This window comes from Fusarium proliferatum (genome assembly GCF_900067095.1).
Source record: "Fusarium proliferatum ET1 genome assembly, contig: FPRO_scaffold011, whole genome shotgun sequence".
NCBI lineage: Eukaryota > Fungi > Ascomycota > Sordariomycetes > Hypocreales > Nectriaceae > Fusarium > Fusarium proliferatum.
This window is the reverse complement of record NW_022194800.1, coordinates 1,219,804-1,236,206: the sequence shown is the minus strand read 5'-3', so window position 1 is coordinate 1,236,206 and position 16,403 is coordinate 1,219,804. Positions and strand designations below refer to the sequence as shown.

The 16,403-nt window shown below is 48.7% G+C and overlaps 5 protein-coding genes across 5 annotated transcripts; 3 read left to right on the top strand and 2 right to left on the bottom strand.

The window, feature by feature from the left end:
* Positions 1-1,710: 1,710 nt before the first annotated feature.
* FPRO_08594 (uncharacterized protein) lies at positions 1,711-2,814 on the bottom strand (the record flags this gene model as incomplete). The annotated part of the gene is made up of 4 exons (XM_031222279.1): positions 1,711-1,815; positions 2,430-2,572; positions 2,628-2,648; positions 2,718-2,814. 4 exons carry the CDS (start codon positions 2,812-2,814, stop codon positions 1,711-1,713), a joined length of 366 nt encoding a protein of 121 aa, XP_031087754.1.
* A 1,736-nt stretch (positions 2,815-4,550) lies between these two features.
* Positions 4,551-7,777, top strand: FPRO_08593 (uncharacterized protein; the record flags this gene model as incomplete). Its single annotated transcript, XM_031222278.1, has 3 exons — positions 4,551-5,952; positions 6,013-7,427; positions 7,487-7,777. 3 exons carry the CDS (start codon positions 4,551-4,553, stop codon positions 7,775-7,777), a joined length of 3,108 nt encoding a protein of 1,035 aa, XP_031087753.1.
* Positions 7,778-10,103: 2,326 nt separating this feature from the next.
* On the top strand, positions 10,104-11,552 carry FPRO_08592 (uncharacterized protein; the record flags this gene model as incomplete). Its single annotated transcript, XM_031222277.1, has 3 exons — positions 10,104-10,297; positions 10,343-10,602; positions 10,648-11,552. The coding sequence occupies 3 exons, from the start codon at positions 10,104-10,106 to the stop codon at positions 11,550-11,552; spliced, it is 1,359 nt and encodes a 452-aa protein (XP_031087752.1).
* A 322-nt stretch (positions 11,553-11,874) lies between these two features.
* FPRO_08591 (uncharacterized protein) lies at positions 11,875-14,070 on the top strand (the record flags this gene model as incomplete). The annotated part of the gene is made up of 4 exons (XM_031222276.1): positions 11,875-11,920; positions 11,968-12,920; positions 12,964-13,571; positions 13,617-14,070. The coding sequence occupies 4 exons, from the start codon at positions 11,875-11,877 to the stop codon at positions 14,068-14,070; spliced, it is 2,061 nt and encodes a 686-aa protein (XP_031087751.1).
* Positions 14,071-14,569: 499 nt separating this feature from the next.
* On the bottom strand, positions 14,570-15,313 carry FPRO_08590 (uncharacterized protein; the record flags this gene model as incomplete). The annotated part of the gene is made up of 1 exon (XM_031222275.1): positions 14,570-15,313. One exon carries the CDS (start codon positions 15,311-15,313, stop codon positions 14,570-14,572), a length of 744 nt encoding a protein of 247 aa, XP_031087750.1.
* Between the last annotated feature and the right edge of the window lie 1,090 nt (positions 15,314-16,403).

Below are 16,403 nucleotides of genomic sequence, written 5' to 3'. Positions count from 1 at the left end.
CCTTCTTCGTCTCGGGAGAGGCGGTACTACAATCTAGCAGGTAAATGAGCTTGTAGCTCACGATGTCGCGCTCAACCGTCGAGAGGCGGGCGACTTTGCTTATAAAGAAGAAGAGATGCAGGTTTGTGATAGGAGCGGGGACTGCAAGCATTGATGAGTTTTGATGAGTTTATGACGATTTTATGATTAATTTAGGATGAGCTTAGGGCGAGGGTATTTCATGATCATTTAATGAGATTTGATGAATGAGGAACAAGCTTTTGGTGGTGGCGATGAGTGCTCATTCATTTATGGTGTAAGTACTGGATTCATGGTGGTTCTGCACATTGAGTGATTACCCTACGCCAGAGTATCCAACAAGGGAGGATTCTGTCCATAGAGCAGTCAATCCGTCAGATATGTGGTGGCCCAATACCATATGCTGTGATAGCTTCAATTGGCACATCGACACCACCCGAAATCATGGCTCATTTCCTCTGATACCTTTGCTCAGAACCGCTCCTAGTATCTCCGATTTATCGTTACGGTACAGAGTACTGCAGAGGGGAGAGTCAGCTTGCCACTTAGGATATCGCGTCAATTCGTGTTGAACACATCACATCCATCTCTGGTGACGACCGCATGAGGCATTCTTTAGTGAATATTCCATATTCAATTTGTTTTTGCCACAACAACACATACAGCCTCTGGAACAATGGCTTGCTTCGCCTGATGCTCACCAGTTTGTCATTAAATTTGGCCGCGCCAGCCGCGATGACTCAACTTGTTGTCGTGAAGCGGAGCTTGTCGCGTCAAGCGAGGCATCGCATCAATTGAAGCAAAGCACCCACCGTTATCCCCACAAACCCCAATTCTTTGCGCAAATGTACCCATCATCACAGCCCAACAGCCAATCAGTTTGCCAAACATTACCCAGCATCAACCTGACTCTTCCTCCATTTTCCAGCGACAATCAGTACCGCTTACGGCAAGACTAGTCCTAAGAGGGGAGATGGTAAGCGAGATGGCATTCAACTCCTGATTGGCCTGCCCTAGAACACCAACATTTTGGTACAATCCTCGTGAGAATGGGATATGATGCTGTGGATGACTGAAAATTGGCGGGCGATTCCAATCTTCACGAAAAGGGGCCCCATCTGTCATTTTTGCCAGTTGTCTAACATTCTGGTGTCGCCGAGATAATTGTCACACCGCCAAAACCTTGCCCAACCATTCTACAGATAAGTTGAATGCCGTAGTCTTGAATACTTCTGGAACCTGTGCGTGCTTTGACAAACTGAATCTCTTCCTCATAGTGTCGGTAGCAATCAATTCATTCAAGAATGAGAGCAGCCAGAAGACCTGACACATATCTCTTACTTGAAACCGTTTGTTTCTCTCGTAAATTGCCTTTTGTCTGGCCATGGTGACATTGCATCGAATGGTCACAATGACATGATGTCAAGTATCTACAAGAATCCGACCAAGTAACTACTATAGTATCAGTTTATCAGATCCAATTAAGAAATTCACGTTCAAGTAAAGTTCAAGTGTTTAAGTTTGTGTCAAAAATTGTCAATTCCTTCCCATCCCAGGGTTCATAAACTCCTCATAAAATTCGTAACAAAAAAAGGGAAAAAAAGAAAGAAATAACTCCTCGGGGCCCAGTGATTCACCATCGAAAAAAGAAACTCCACCCCGAACCTAAACTCCTCATAAAATCATCAAAAATTATTTCTTGGTCTTGGGCTTCTTGGGCCTGGGCTTGGACTTGGACTTGGGCATGGTGGCCCGTTTCTTGAGGCAGGCCGCGACAGCGGCCGCAATCCGTTCTTCCTAGGTTCTACGACGCTATATGATACGTTAGTGATGAACGTAAACTGTAATGAGTTGGGGCCTGAAAAGGGTAAGGCAGTGATATGTGACCATGCCACAAGATGGGATACTCATAAAAGGGGTAGATCGATTGGACGGGGTGTGACAAGATTGTCCAAAGAACTTGACATGAGTGGCCCGCAATACTCCAAGATTTCGTGACTGTTGTATACAGATGTACAGGCGTGGGATGTGAGAGAGGTAGGGCAATTGAAGCCAGGGGGTTGACGGCCGGACGGAACTCTTAGGGAAGATACCAAGACGTGGGGTCTGGATGTTGAAGAACAAGATTGGGAATACTTCAAAAGGTTCTTTCGGTGGTACAGCGGGTGCGTTCATGACATTGGTAAAATGTCCAAGGCTCGGCGTGTAGGAAGTGAGAAGACTGATGGGGAAAAGACTGTCGGGAAAGGGGTATTCGGAAGCTGGCTTCAGACAAGAACGGGAAGATGGGCTTGCAGAGTCAAACAAGATTGCCCACAGCAAGAAATCAAGTCGTTGGGGCTCAAAGGTAAGGTGAAGGTGAAAATGGAGTTGGAGTTGGAGTTGAGGAGACCAAAAGAGGTTCAGCATACCGGAGTTGCGGCGGCAGCAACAGCAGCCGGGACGGCACCAAAGGTAGCTGGCGCCAGAGGCGCGAAGAAGTCCTTCACGGACTTGAGCTTCTTCTTCTCTTCCTTCTTCTCCTCCTCCTCTTCTTCTTCTCGCTTACGCTTTGCTAAGTTACGCGTCAGGATGCTGGTGTTTCGCGACGGGAACGTGGATGAACTTACAAGTGAGGGAACTTGGGGTTTCTAAGTGAGAGAACTCGAAATCAGTATCCATTCAAGCTCAAGAGATATATTATGAGTATGATTACTTACCGGGAGGAAGCCAGACCTCGTCTGGAACAAAGTTCCAGCCCCATTTGATCTTGGGGGCATCACTCCCCATGTCGGCAGCCCATTCATCTTCCCACATACTGGACGAAAAAAAAAACGAAAAAAAGGGAGACGAGCGCCGTGATTCACTGATATATAATAAAAAAAAAATAAGATTTTTTTTTTTTTAAAAAAAAAAGGATTGATGGGAACGGGGACGGCGACGAAACGGCAATGGTAGTATGATGTTGGGCTGAGGAGAACCTCACGATACGACACATCCAGATTTACTACTTGACTTCCCAACTGGGAAGCTGGACTTACACGCGTGCATGAACCTAACGCGGCCCGGCGCGTCTTCTGCATGACGCGTCTAAAAGAGAGACATCTTGTTCATCTACATGGCTGGTCGCTGATGCATCCATGCTGACGGATGTTGGCACTGGCAGCCTCACTGACTTGAAGCTCAACACACAGAACACGTTCCAGCAGAGCAAGTCAATTCAGGACGCTCTTTCAGTAAAAGAAAGACTGAATTAAAACCTTATGAGGTATTTAGATGTGCTGATTTAACCATATGAGATGAATATCTGAATGTTTCTGATCCCGCTTGACGTCTTCGATGCTTACAGTCATGTCAGTTTTTGACGCTGATGAGTTTTGTACTGAAAGAAGCTGGCTTTTCTTGGACTTCACTTTGGAATTGAGCCTTTAGAATGTGTTGCATCGTAACGACAGACTGAGTTTATCATAGCATTGGTAGCTTAGCTATGGGTGAACCTTCGGCATTTGGAATCAATTCCTCACCAAACCCGACCAATTGAGATGAGCTTGCACAAGTAATTACCACTCACATCAAGGATCAATTCCCAAGCTTTTTTAGTCCTGCTGTTGGGTGAGTATAACCACCGGCCTCTACACTAAAACAACCCTGAAATAGGTATGACATCAGTCTCTGTGAAATGCATGCCGACATTGTCAACAAGTTCAGAGACCTCGACGAGCAGAGGAAAATCCATGTGGACGGAGATAAACTTGGCCAATATGCTGCAATTTCCTCGGGTTTGCGGAAATCTTGTGAGTGTTTGCGCTTGCATGGTAATCATGGACAAGCACCAATATGTTTACAATAAACAGCAAACTTGATTGAGACTGATTGTAATTGCTTCTGACATCAAATTGTATTTGGTTTAAATCAGTCAGACAAACTGTTTGGAAGTGCGATACATTTTTGTCGTTTGTGTTTGTGTAGAGTGTTTTCTTCCGGCCAAACAATCTACTATGATGCTACCTATCTACAAACTCGCTTATGTGACCAAGTAAATGGCCTGATATGGCATTCAATGAGTTGGGAACGCAAGAATCAAGTTTAGTTTGTATTATTGGTCTATTATTCACTGCTAGACTGTTAACGCTAGCCGGCAGTGGCCACCACCTTTGCCCGTAGCTGTGATTCATTGCTTGTTAAAGTGGATTTCTTCCTGTTGTTGAAACAGCTTGTAAGACTTCTGCCGTGAGTTGTTTATTCTTTGCTCCTTCACACCCACAACCAGAGAATTTTCGTTCTGCTACCTGATTCTCTAACTATTTAAACTCGCCATTTCCCCTTCAACCTTTCTTCTTCAACCTCTCAACACTCACACACCTTCACTACCTTCATCAACAACCGACTTTGACCTTTTACCTTTAACCAACCAACCATCATACCAATAGGGAAGTCTCAAATCATCCTTCCTCCTCCTCCTCCTCCTCCTCCTCACCTTCACTGATCTTTCACTAACTGTTCATAGACAGCGCTGCAACGACAAGAATAGCAAGTGCTTCTTCGCCGTCACCATGACGACGCCAAACCGGCCTCCCGGTCCTTCAGACTCGTCTGGTCCAGGAAGAGGAGGATCTTCTGACCGCCAGAGAGACTCCGCAAACCGTCCCTCAGCTGGGCGCGGCAGTGCTCCCAACCCCAACCAGCCACCCAATCCTCAATCTTTTCCTCAGAGGCCTGGCCGCCCAGCCACGACGTTTTCCGGACAAGGTACCCCAAGTATCCGGAGCTATTTTGCTCCCATTGCCGGACCGCCACCTACCGCGAGAGGATATCAACAAGGACCTCCGCCGCCTCCGGGAAGAGGTAGCCCTTCTGTACCTCCGCCGCCTCCGGGAAGAGGAAGCCCCTCTGGACCGCCCAGAACAACACAAGGAGGCCCCGCCAGCTTTCATTCTGGTTCACCATCAACCCCGGGTTACCTCTCAGGCATTCGCCCACGTGCCCCTACCATTGGTCCTCCAGGCCAGTCAACTCCTCAGAGTCCATCCGAACACTTTACTGGACTAAGAACCAGTTCTTCTGGCCCTCTCCCTGGGTCTCCCCTATCTGGTGCACAATCACAACCTGCTCGTCCACGGGCCCCAACTATCGGCTCTGTAGGTGGTCCAAGTCCGAGTCTTGGGAGAAGTCCACCAGGGCAGTTTACTGGATTGAGAACCAGCTCTTCTGGGGCCCTTCCTGCTTCTCCCTTGTCGCGACCGGCGCAGTTCGCATCAGCAAGTCCAAGCACCCCTGCTAGACCTCTACCCGGATCTCCCTCCCTCGGTAGAGGCACTCCTGGATCGGGAAGTCCTTCTAACCGACCTCTGAGTGGCTCTCCAGCATCTGGAGGCGGAATCCCGTCTCGACCTCGTGCTACTACAACATCGAGCTCGCACGGAACACCCTCCAAGCCACCAAAGCTTCTATACAAGACTTTCCGGGTGACCAAAGAGCTTACTGCATCAGATATTGAGTTTCTCAGAACCCGCGGTGGTGTCCAAGGATTCATTCCGCTGAAGATTGGAGACTTTGGGGTCATTCCGAATATCACAAAGAATTTCATCGGTGAAGAGCTGGCCCACTATCCTCAGGTTCAGCTTCTCCAAGATGGACCCAACGGGCCCAAGCCGCGCAAGGACACACCTTTTCCAAATGGAGTTTGCCTAGTTCCCTCATCCATCATTGAGATTGGAGTTCTTGTTAAAGAAGAGGTGAACCTGGTCGATGCTGCAAACCTGGCGAACCCATCTCTGAAACTGCAACTCCAGCAAAACGCCTCACCTTTGCAGAGATTTTTCGAGAGCTTCGTGAATTCCATGGCCGACCTAGACATCCAGAAGCAACTCAAGTTGTACGGTGTTCCCGAGGGAGTTGTCGACATTATGGGCGAGGCGGACAAGCGCGGCACTTTTGTCAAGGAGCTCTTGATTGGTGAGTGGCCTAGTACACTAATACAGACTTTCCGTTGCTCAATCTAACATGTGTTTACAGGTATGGATCACTGTGGAACACTGCCTATGTTCGAAAATGGCTTGCCTAAGCTTGAGGAGATCTGGTCCAAGTGCATATACATCGACTCTGCTGCTTCGAACGCTCAGTTTAACAAAGCTGGCACGTATTACTACTTGTTGCTGTACTACGATGAGAACAATGAAATGAACATTGCGTGCTATATCGGGAGAACCTTCAATCTTTGGCGCCGGTATAGGCAACACTCTGATGGCCTATCAAAACGCCATTCAACACTTCACTATCATATGGCTCGGAAACGGTTAGAACAAGGCGCAAGCTATCGCCTCTTTCCTATTGCATATATTTCGAATACACTACCGAACTCAAGATTGTTCAGGTCGTGGGCTGAGACCATCTTAGTCGTTCTTTTTGAGACCTTCAATCCCTTGATGTTACATAAGTCCGGGTCATTGGAACTTCTTGCTGGTGATATCCCTCCATGGGGTAGGTCACCCGAGCGGGATTCTCTCCTGCAAACGTCGGGTACACCTCTCGCAAATCTGCTTCAGGATGTAGCAAGCGGTATCAAGAGCTCTAACGCTCCTTTGAGAAGACTCCGTCTTCCGGACCCTGCCATTGGCTTAAATTGGTCTGTGCCTTTAGCCGAAGGCATCATTCACGATACAAATCTATTTGTTCGAACTACAACTTCAGGGGATGTTAGTACTGGAATGCCAGCTATGTGGACGTTCCGGACCCATCCCCGGCGAGTAATGGTAGATAAGCGCATTGCGGTACTCGGAGGTCTTGGAAACAACACACAACCGCCGAAGTTTCGGCCACATATCCCCTTTGAGGGAACTAATCTCAGACCTGGATCTCTTGTCAATGTTGTAATGGAGATCACCGTTGATCCAACTTCTCGACACCCATTTCCTTATATACAGCTACCAAAGCCTGGGCCCTTCGACTGCTGGGAGGAAGCTTTCCGGTTGGGTATACGAATTGAATTCGAAGAAGATGGTGTATGGAAAACCCGTTACATCAAACAGGAGCACTTCATGGCCTTTACTGCAAGGGTTAAATCGATGAAGGCGCGAGAATTCGGTGAGGAGATTGACCTCCTCGAGCTGAGCTGGCTCCATTCTATCAAGACCATCGGAGCTTTGCTAAACTGGCGGTGGCAGCAAGACGAGGATATCCTGGTTCAGAGAGTCTGGGTTCCTTATCGTTGCCGACTTCGTGCAATCGAATTCGACTTCTTCAAGCAACAGCTCGTTGTGGCTGACGTGCCATATGTGTCAAAGCCGCGCCCTAAGATATTGACACTGGATGAGACAGCTGACCTGATTGAACAAGTATTTGGTGAGGATGTTCATATTGGCAGCCTTCCAGACCAGGCCTTAATTGTAACTCCGGGAGCTGGAACACGGCAAAAATGTGATCTTTGCTGGGTAAGTCATACGATTCTAACCTCCCTGAAGTTATAGTCTATTAATACTTGGCTTTTTAGGTGGCAGATCGCAATGTACGCATGGCCAAAAGTTGCGTGGCCCAAAGGCGGGTAGTCAAAAACATTGATGGCATTGATCTGTTCCAATGTCCGTTTTCAGCTGCGCTGGGGTGGTATTGCACATTCACGGAGAACGTTGAGACTCGGGAAGATTTACGCGACATGTTGTACCGTCGACCGATCAATTATGAGGTGGAAACCATTGCACCTCCACCCAATGTGTTCCAATACCTCGAAATTCGGGAGAAGTTGAACGAAGAGGCGATTCCTGAGGGCGATGGTGAGGCTTAGTTTCGGGTAATGATATCGCGCTGTGTTTTTTTCTTATGTGATTGTTTCGAGGGAGGAATCATCGGTCACTGTGACCGAGAGAACGATATTGCTTCTTGTTTTCATTTGTTCTTGGTTTCGTTGCTGTTCTGGTTGTCTTATGGGAGGGTGTTTGGGTCGTATGGTTTCATCCGGCTGGGGGCTAGAAGCCATCTGGCAGCCACACGGTTTCCCGCGACAACAAAATCTCAGACAGGTAGAAATTGAATCCGGAAAGCCAATGAGCTTTCGTACTTGTCAATATCCATCATCCTTCCCGAGTGATCGTTTTGACGCCTTCAATATGAATAACTTTTGCGCATAAGAGCTTTCTTAAAATCGCTCATTTTGGCGGTACATATCACAACTAGCTCGGTGCGCCGGAATGAGATCAGCTGCTTGAGATTCAGAGTTAGGAGACTTTAAATCTGAATTGGTTCTGATGAGAAGACTGAAGCAAGACAACAGATTCAGGGGATTTGCTTCGAATAAGGAACCGCGCGATAAGATAAGCATCGCCCGGGACCACGGATTTTCCGGCAGTTCAACTCGTTGAACAGTATGAAGAAGTTGATTACCCTGTGCCCAGTGAAATGACGTATTTGCCGACCTCAGGGTCGCTTGCTGTTAATAGCAGTAACAAAGGAGTTTAGTAAAAAGGGAATATCGTGTTCTTCGCATGAGATTGTGTTTATTTCTTTCCCCCCTCTCTTTCTTTCTCTTAACGCCAACTATTATAGCATTCCATCCAATGGTCTAGAGTACGAGTTCAGCAAGACTGGCGTGAGCAACTCCAATTGGTGAGTCTTTGTCACAAGCGCCCCGCCATCCTTCAACAGTAGGGCACACAAACTCAAACCAGCCATTCTTTACAGCCACAAGAACTTTACCTCAAAAAAATTGCAAAATGAGTCAAGCATACCGCAGAAGCAATATCTCAATTGCTGTATTATGCAGAATGACTTGGTTGGTTAAGTCTGTCTCAGTGGAATGCCCTGCCGCTTGGGCATTGCCAGATATCTTGGACTAGGTCGGCTTTGTTGGGCCCCTACAATGCTGAAAAGCGACGAGAACACTCTCCAGAATTAACATAGAGAAAAGAATTCTGTTCAGAGCCTTTGGTTACATACCAAAGAGCGTTGGTCGGGGCCTGCTGTTGTCAGTGGGAGCAGGATCCCTGTCATAAAGCTTGTAACAAACTAAGGGTATATAAGCTACAAATTAACGCAAGCTGTCGGTAGCGGTTCTGCCGCTACCATCAGGTCAATTTGAAACGATACAGGTAATTATTCCGAAACATCCTCGTTCGACTCCAACTAACATCACTCTAGAGAAGATTAGCATGGCCCCTGCACTAAGGATGACACGCTCAATCAAAGAGAAGCTACCAATTTTTTTTCTTTTCCTTTTTTATCCTCTTCTGTTAGTCTCGTTCTAACGTTCTTCTTTGCTGTTGAAATGTATTCTTGCGTGGCTCGTAATCGCTCATCTCGCGTCGCGTTGAACAGACATCCGGAGAGTGGGGCCGTGGTTAGCCGGAGCAGGCCGGCGCGTGCGAGTCTCCTTGCTCTTAGCCCGATACCTCACTTCAGCCTTTTCAACCTGAAGTTTCTATACCAGTTCTGTTTCCCAAACCTCAATCTGGAACGGATTTCCATTGACTGTATTCATTATAGCTCTTTTGTCTTGTGACCTGATCTGATGTACTACTAATCTGGCCGTCGATTGTTCAGTTGTATCTTAAGATTCGAGGCAGCAGACGAAAGGGGGCCAGGAAGTTCGAGTCCACGGGGCACTCTTTTTCCCGAGAAAATAGTGATACAAATGTATTAGAACTCCATAAATTGATAATTTGTTATTTTCAAGGTTGCTAGTTGCTAGTTGCTAATGTTGCATTTGTAATTCGCGCGCGCTGGATGCTGAATAACGGTCCGACCCAGTGGACTCAACTCCGTGGAACGCCGTGGACCGCAAATCCGGGCGGGCTTATACGCTTATCGCATAGAGACATGCTGTTACGGAACGCCATGGATACAACGATGGATTATCTTGGGGCTATCCCCTGCTATCGAAAGCCCGTGGAGCATTTATTTTGGCTCGGACTCTGCTTCTCGGATCGGATACGCACAAACTGGAACAGAGTCTGTCCACAGCGCGGTGTTGCGTACTCAGCTTTGTAATGATGCGGAATTGAGATCATGGTACTCAGGATGTCGCTGTATATAAGTGGCGACTGAAAGACGTCGTAAAAGAGCTCATTAATTACACGACTTCAATTACAATCACTACTTCAATAACAATCGTCAAAATGCCTGTCCGCTACACCTCCAAAGACGTCAGCCCTGAGCCCTTGGCCCAAGAGCTTCACCTCCATCCCTCTGGCCGAGTTGCAAAGAACAGATTTCTCAAGTCACCCATGGCGGAATCGCTTGCGAGCTGGGATCCCGAGATCGTCTCCAAGAGAGGAATCCCGACCGACGAGCTGATTGAGCTGTACAGACGGTGAGTTCAACGGCGTCGATAGATGGCCCAGACTGACAGTTTTAGATGGGGCGAGGGCAAGAACAATTTTGGCATCGTCGTCACTGGCAATGTAGACATTGATCTCACCTCCGTCGGCGGCGCTGCGTCTCCCGGAATTCCTGTCGATGCTCCCTTTGAGGGCGAGCGCTTCGAAAAGTTCAGGCAATTGGCCGCAGCAGCCAAGAAGGACGGCTCTCTGTTCCTCGCTCAGGTGAACCATCCCGGGCGACAAGTTCCCTACAAGTTCAACCCAGTCGCCATCTCAGCCTCTGACGTTCAACTCGGTGAGTCGCTCACTGCGCTTCAACAACACGTACTGACTGTTACAGACCCCAAGATGGGAATGACCTTTGGCAAGCCGCACGCCGCAACAAAGGAGGAAATCGCCCAGATCATCGACGGCTTCGCCCACGCCGCCGAGTATCTCGAGAAGGCCGGGTTCGACGGCATTGAACTGCACGCAGCTCACGGCTACCTGCTCTCTCAATTCCTCTCTCGAACCACCAACAAGCGCACCGACGAATACGGCACTCAGACGGTTGAAAACAGACTCCGCCTCATTTCCGAAATAGCAAACGCCATCAAGGCGCGCGTCTCATCGACATTTATCGTCAGCGCAAAGCTCAACAGCGTAGAGTTCCAGGACGGCGGCGTGACAGCCGACGAGGCGAGGGAGCTCTGCGAAAGGCTTGAAGCACTGGGATTCGACTTTGTTGAACTCAGCGGCGGGACCTATGAGCGCATGGCATTGTCGTGGGAGAAAGAGTCGACCAAGCAGCGCGAGGGTTTCTTTCTTGAGTGGGCCGAGACCATCACCAAAGCGCTTGATTCAGCGCATAAAATGAAGATCTTTATCGCTGGTGGGCTGAGAACGGTGGGCGCCATGGTGGACGCGCTTGATGTTGTTGATGGCGTTAGTATTGGACGGCCTGCGGCAGCAGAACCGCGTTTGGCTGGTGATATTATTGAGGGACGCATCAAGGGCGCCATCCGACCGACTGAGATGGTTGAGAATGATCTTGGGATGGGTATGGGCGTCGCTGGGGCTCAGTTCGCGCAGATTGCAAAGGGCTTTGAACCACTTGACGCGAGCGATACTGAAGTCGTGCAGACATTTGGCCAGGATATGGGCGCGTGGTACGAGAAGCTCGTACAGGATGGGGACAAGAATGAGTTTGTTCGTGCCATTCAGTATTCGGGACCTCAAGTTCCATATGGCACTGTTAAGGCCTGATAGATCATGGGTTGATTGAGCTTAGACATGATTATTAGAGTGTAGGGTATCCATTCCGAGTCGTTGATTGTGTTTTCTGAAACAAACTCATGTCATGCATGGCGATTCAACGGTTCTAAATTTAGGGCTGATGATCGACAGCCTGATGAGGCTATGTGGAACCCTGCGTTCGGAGGATTTGTCAGCCCTTCAACCTCACTTCATCTCACTGCGCATCTGCAACAAAACTCTCAACATTACCTTCATCAGCTGTACCCGTCATTTTTAACCTCTGAAACTTACGAAAACAAGTCTACAGCTAAATATTTCGCCAGTTATAGCCATGTCTACTGCTGAGACAGATCCTACACCGTCTAATCGTCGCAAAGGTCAGCAACTCGAATTATGAATATGGTCCCAGCTGACAAATTCTCAGCATGCGATTTGTGCTTCACAAAAAAGATCAAATGTGACATGCTAAAACCAGATTGTTCGAATTGCATCCTCTATAATACGAGCTGTCGAACTAGCATCATTAGAAGGAAGCCTAATTCTGCGAGAGTTAGATCAGGGGCTAAGCAACAAGAAGAGTACGCCCCTATTCCTGGTTTTGCTGTTCAAATTAGTAACTGCTTCAGGAACAATCGCCAAGAGGGCCTTGAAGCAAGATTAGCTCGTATTGAGGAGCAGCTCCAAATTGTTCTCAACGCTGCCAAAGATGCTCAAAACGCCAGGCCGCAGTCAGATGACCATTCCAGCCCAAGTGACTCAGCGGAATCAGTTCTCAACAACTCCGTAAATTTCGAAGAGATGGCCAAACGGGGATTTGCTTGGAAATTTGACCCAGTTAACCCAGCAGTTTACCAAGGACCTCAACCAAACATTTTGGAATTGCCCCCCCTTGATGAGATTCTACCTATAGTAGACCACTACTTCACAACATTCAATAGCGTCATTCCTCTCTTTCAGCAGCCAGAATTCATGAAGCTTTTAGCGACATGGTATAAACAACCCGAAACTCGCGACAGAGCTTCGTGGGCTGCTATCCAAACCGTCATGGCCATTGGATATCGCACTCCGCAGCTCTCATTACGAGACAGCCAATCAGTGCATATTGAAAAGGCAGATCAATGTTTGAGGAATGCACAGACTGTTGTTTCGGAACTTGTCACGCGCGATGAGGATTTACTCGGCGTTCAGATCTTACTAGGTATTGTGATGCTGTTCCAGAATAGTCGTGATCCGAAACCCGCGAGTGTTTTGATTGGAACAGCGGTTAGGCTGGCGCATAGACTCAAGTTGCACTCGCAAGAAGCGGCGATGCAGTTTCCGGCTGCGGAGGCAGAGCAGAGATCGCGAGTGTTTTGGATTGCGTACACTCTTGACAAGGTAAGTTGTTCGAGTGCGTAAATTCAAATGCTTATGTTAGTAGGACATCTGTCTTCGTGCGCAAACACCTTCATGCCAGTTTGATGAAGACATCGACATTAGTCTCCCTGTACTTGCACCACCAGATAGCGTTGGTTTGATATGGACGCAAAACGGCCAAGTACACTTCAACTACCATCGAAGGCGCGTGGAACTAGCTTACATACAAGGCAAAGTGTACGATCTTTTGTACTCCAACCGCTCCAGCAAGGTGACAGCCCAAGAGCGACAACGACGGGTATCTCGGCTTCAAACCATGCTCGATCAGTGGTATGAGCGTATTCCAACCGTCTTCCATATCGAGCATGTCGCTGCCACGGTGGGACCAAGCCAGCTTGTGCAGATGACAAAGATGCATCACGCTTTTCTGCTGACGGAAGTGATGATTCACGGTATTTACAGCCATAATGCAGAATGGGTCAAGAGGATCAGCTCTTTTAGTAGAGCTACGATAACTTCTGTTGGAAACTTGGAGAATAAGGGGTTTGATGGTGCTGGAAAGTGTCAGGACCAAGCACCGCCTTTAGCTGAGGGATGGAATCATTGCGTGGAAGTGAGCAGAGGGTGCATGAAGTTATTCCAGGAAGCTACACCAACAGAGTGTCTAATTTGGTATGTCAGTTGCAGAACGCCTCGGGAGACTACTGACCAGCGCAGGCAATGCAGCTGCTCTCATTTCTCAGCGCTCATCGTCCTCCTCGCCAACATGATCCTCAACCCCGGCCACAACTCAATCCACATTGATCAGCACCTCTCAGTAAAAGCCCTCGATCTCTTCGACAAGCTTCTAAAGATAATCGACGACGAAGCGTTCAGAGCATTGCGAAGCGTTGTTGGCGAACTCAGCCAGAGGGCGCAAACGGCTGTGGCGGTGTATAGAGAGGAGCTGAAAGGATCAGGAAAGGATGTCTTTGAGGCGCTGAACGTGGATGATGTGGCTGTGCACGAGGTGGATTTCTTACCAGCGGGAGACATGTTTGAGGGGCTTGAGGGGCCGTTTGTGGGGTTGGACGGACCGTTTGTCGGATTGAGTGGGGAGCTTGAGCGGGGCTTCGGAGACGGGATGAGCTTTATGGACGGCGGAATCTTGGACATGGAGTTTATGAGATGAGATGAGATGAGATGCGACAGACGCTAATCTACATTGGCCCAGGAAGGAAGAAAAAAAGAAGAATCATAAGCTTACCAGTGCAATGCGAACACTCACAATCGTTGAGCGAATGGTGAGAGAGAGAGAGAGAGAGAGAGAGAGAGAAATTGCTTCTATGGTATCTAGTCTAAAGTTCTAAAGTGCGCGACAAAAACAAGAGACAAACAACAAGGATCCAAGGTAAAGACTGACATATTACGGCGATTCTCACCACAAGCAAGGAAAAGGCTGCACCACGACAATTAACCCGCCAGACGCAAGGAAAAGAAAAGAGAAGGAAGAGACAGACAGCACGACAAATAAATAAATAAAAAGGAAATGGAAAAACAAGCGCCATCCCTCTCCACTGTATGGTCGCGCCTAGGTCGGGAGGACGAGGCCTGTACCAGGTGTCGACGTTGGAGGAATGCTGAGTTCGACGTCGGCAAATCCTGCGACAACGAAAAGACGCTCAAGATGTTCAAGAGGAAGACCCATTGGGGGAGTCCTCGAACTCGGCCCCTTCAGGAAGCTCGGCCCCGCGTTGTCCAGAAGAAGGGTGGCGGTAGAAGAACCCTTTAGGGACCTGGTAACGCGTCCAAACGTTCAGAGATCGGGGTGCAGGCAGGTAGTATGGAGGTGGGAGGTAGTGTGGGGGAGAGCCTGACAGGCGCAGGTCATCAAGGCTCAGCATTACCAGAAACCAGATAGACAGACACGCGGTGAGTTCGTACGGGCCATTTACGGACCATGGAATAGCTTGCCATTCGCCATGGCAAGACATACTAGTGTCGAACACTGTGCCTCGAATGCGCATGACAACGATTTCCTTCGGGCTCATAAGGAACCCATAACGAGTTCGGGCAAGGAGACAGTATTTAGCAAGACGATCAAGGGGCCGTCTAGCTATCGTAGCCTTGTTGCCGCCAATCATACTTGAGTGCCATGCGTTGGCATGCAAACAAATGTTGACGACCAAGGTACGAGCATCAGGCTCGTTGCCGGCCACGTAGGAAAGGGTAGGAGTCTGTCTATCGAATGATCGTCCGGGCTTGACCACGACCGCAGGGAATTGATGACCGAACCGACTGCCCAGAAGGGCCGCGCCTTGCTCGATGGGGTCTTCAAGCCGTGGACCCAGGTGTTCAAGGAACATCATTTTGGCTTCTTCGATGTTGTCGAGATGAAAAGGGCCGCTCTTGGCGCCGCTGGGGGACTGAACCATTTGGCTCAGCATGTCCTTGTAGAGGTCTTCTAGGACCCCAATATTGAAGTCGGTCCATTTCAAGATGGACAAGGCCTTGACAGCATGGCGGGTCGTGTCGCCTCTGGTAGATGATGGAGCGTGCTCAGCGCCGAGGAGCGCGGGGTTTGGTTGCGAGAGAGCATATCGGATTGAAACACTCCGCTTGATGTGTACAGAAAAGTCGGGCACGGGAGTGCCTTGAAAGGTCGGAGGCTCATGTTTCCCGTTGAGTTCGTGAGATCGTGAATAGATAGATGATGTAGTATGGATAAATAACGAGATGCAATAATGTGAGAACCAGAAAGTATGTCTAGATTTAGATGCGAAAGGAAAAATGAATGTTCCAACACAGCTGGGGGCAGGACGGATTTATAAGTGTCCAAATGGTCTTGATACTTAACTGATGGACACAGTTCACAGGCCCTGAAGAACCCTTCGCAGTTTTCTCAATAAAAGCGCTAGCGAAATGTGACATGCCCTGTTATCTGACCTACGCGTCCTCAGTTCTGCGTCGATACCTAGAGAGACACCACGAAATTCAGAATATCAGTTCTCATATAAGTTCAGAAGAAATTAGGCAGCCCATGAGCCGCAGTCCCCGGAGCCGGGAGCAAACACAGGACATTGCGGAACGGGAGTCAGGACAGGGCACTGCCAAACGGCAAGCAGGTCTGCGTGCCATCGCTACTTAGAAGAGATAGATTCAGGCGGCTCATCTTTGAGGGTTTGGTTTAAGATAACGACTCCATGCCTGTTGGTGTAATGTCGTGGAATTCTTCTTGCCAGACTCATCAGCCCGTGAACCTAACACTTGGTGATAGACTACTGGGAGGTATTGGAAGTGCCAAGAAGTACAGTGGACAGCTGGCAATCAGCTATGTACGCCATTAAAAGCTACCGTAAATAACCCTGACCGCCACAACGGCTAGGCAACGAACGTTTGATATGAGACTCAGACCTGCTGCTCTGGCGCCGCGGCTTGATTGCTTGAGGTGCGCCAAGCTCATCAGTTTGTGGCATGAAAAGCAGGGGACGGGCTGCTGCAGAAAGCGAAGATGCGCTGTATTTT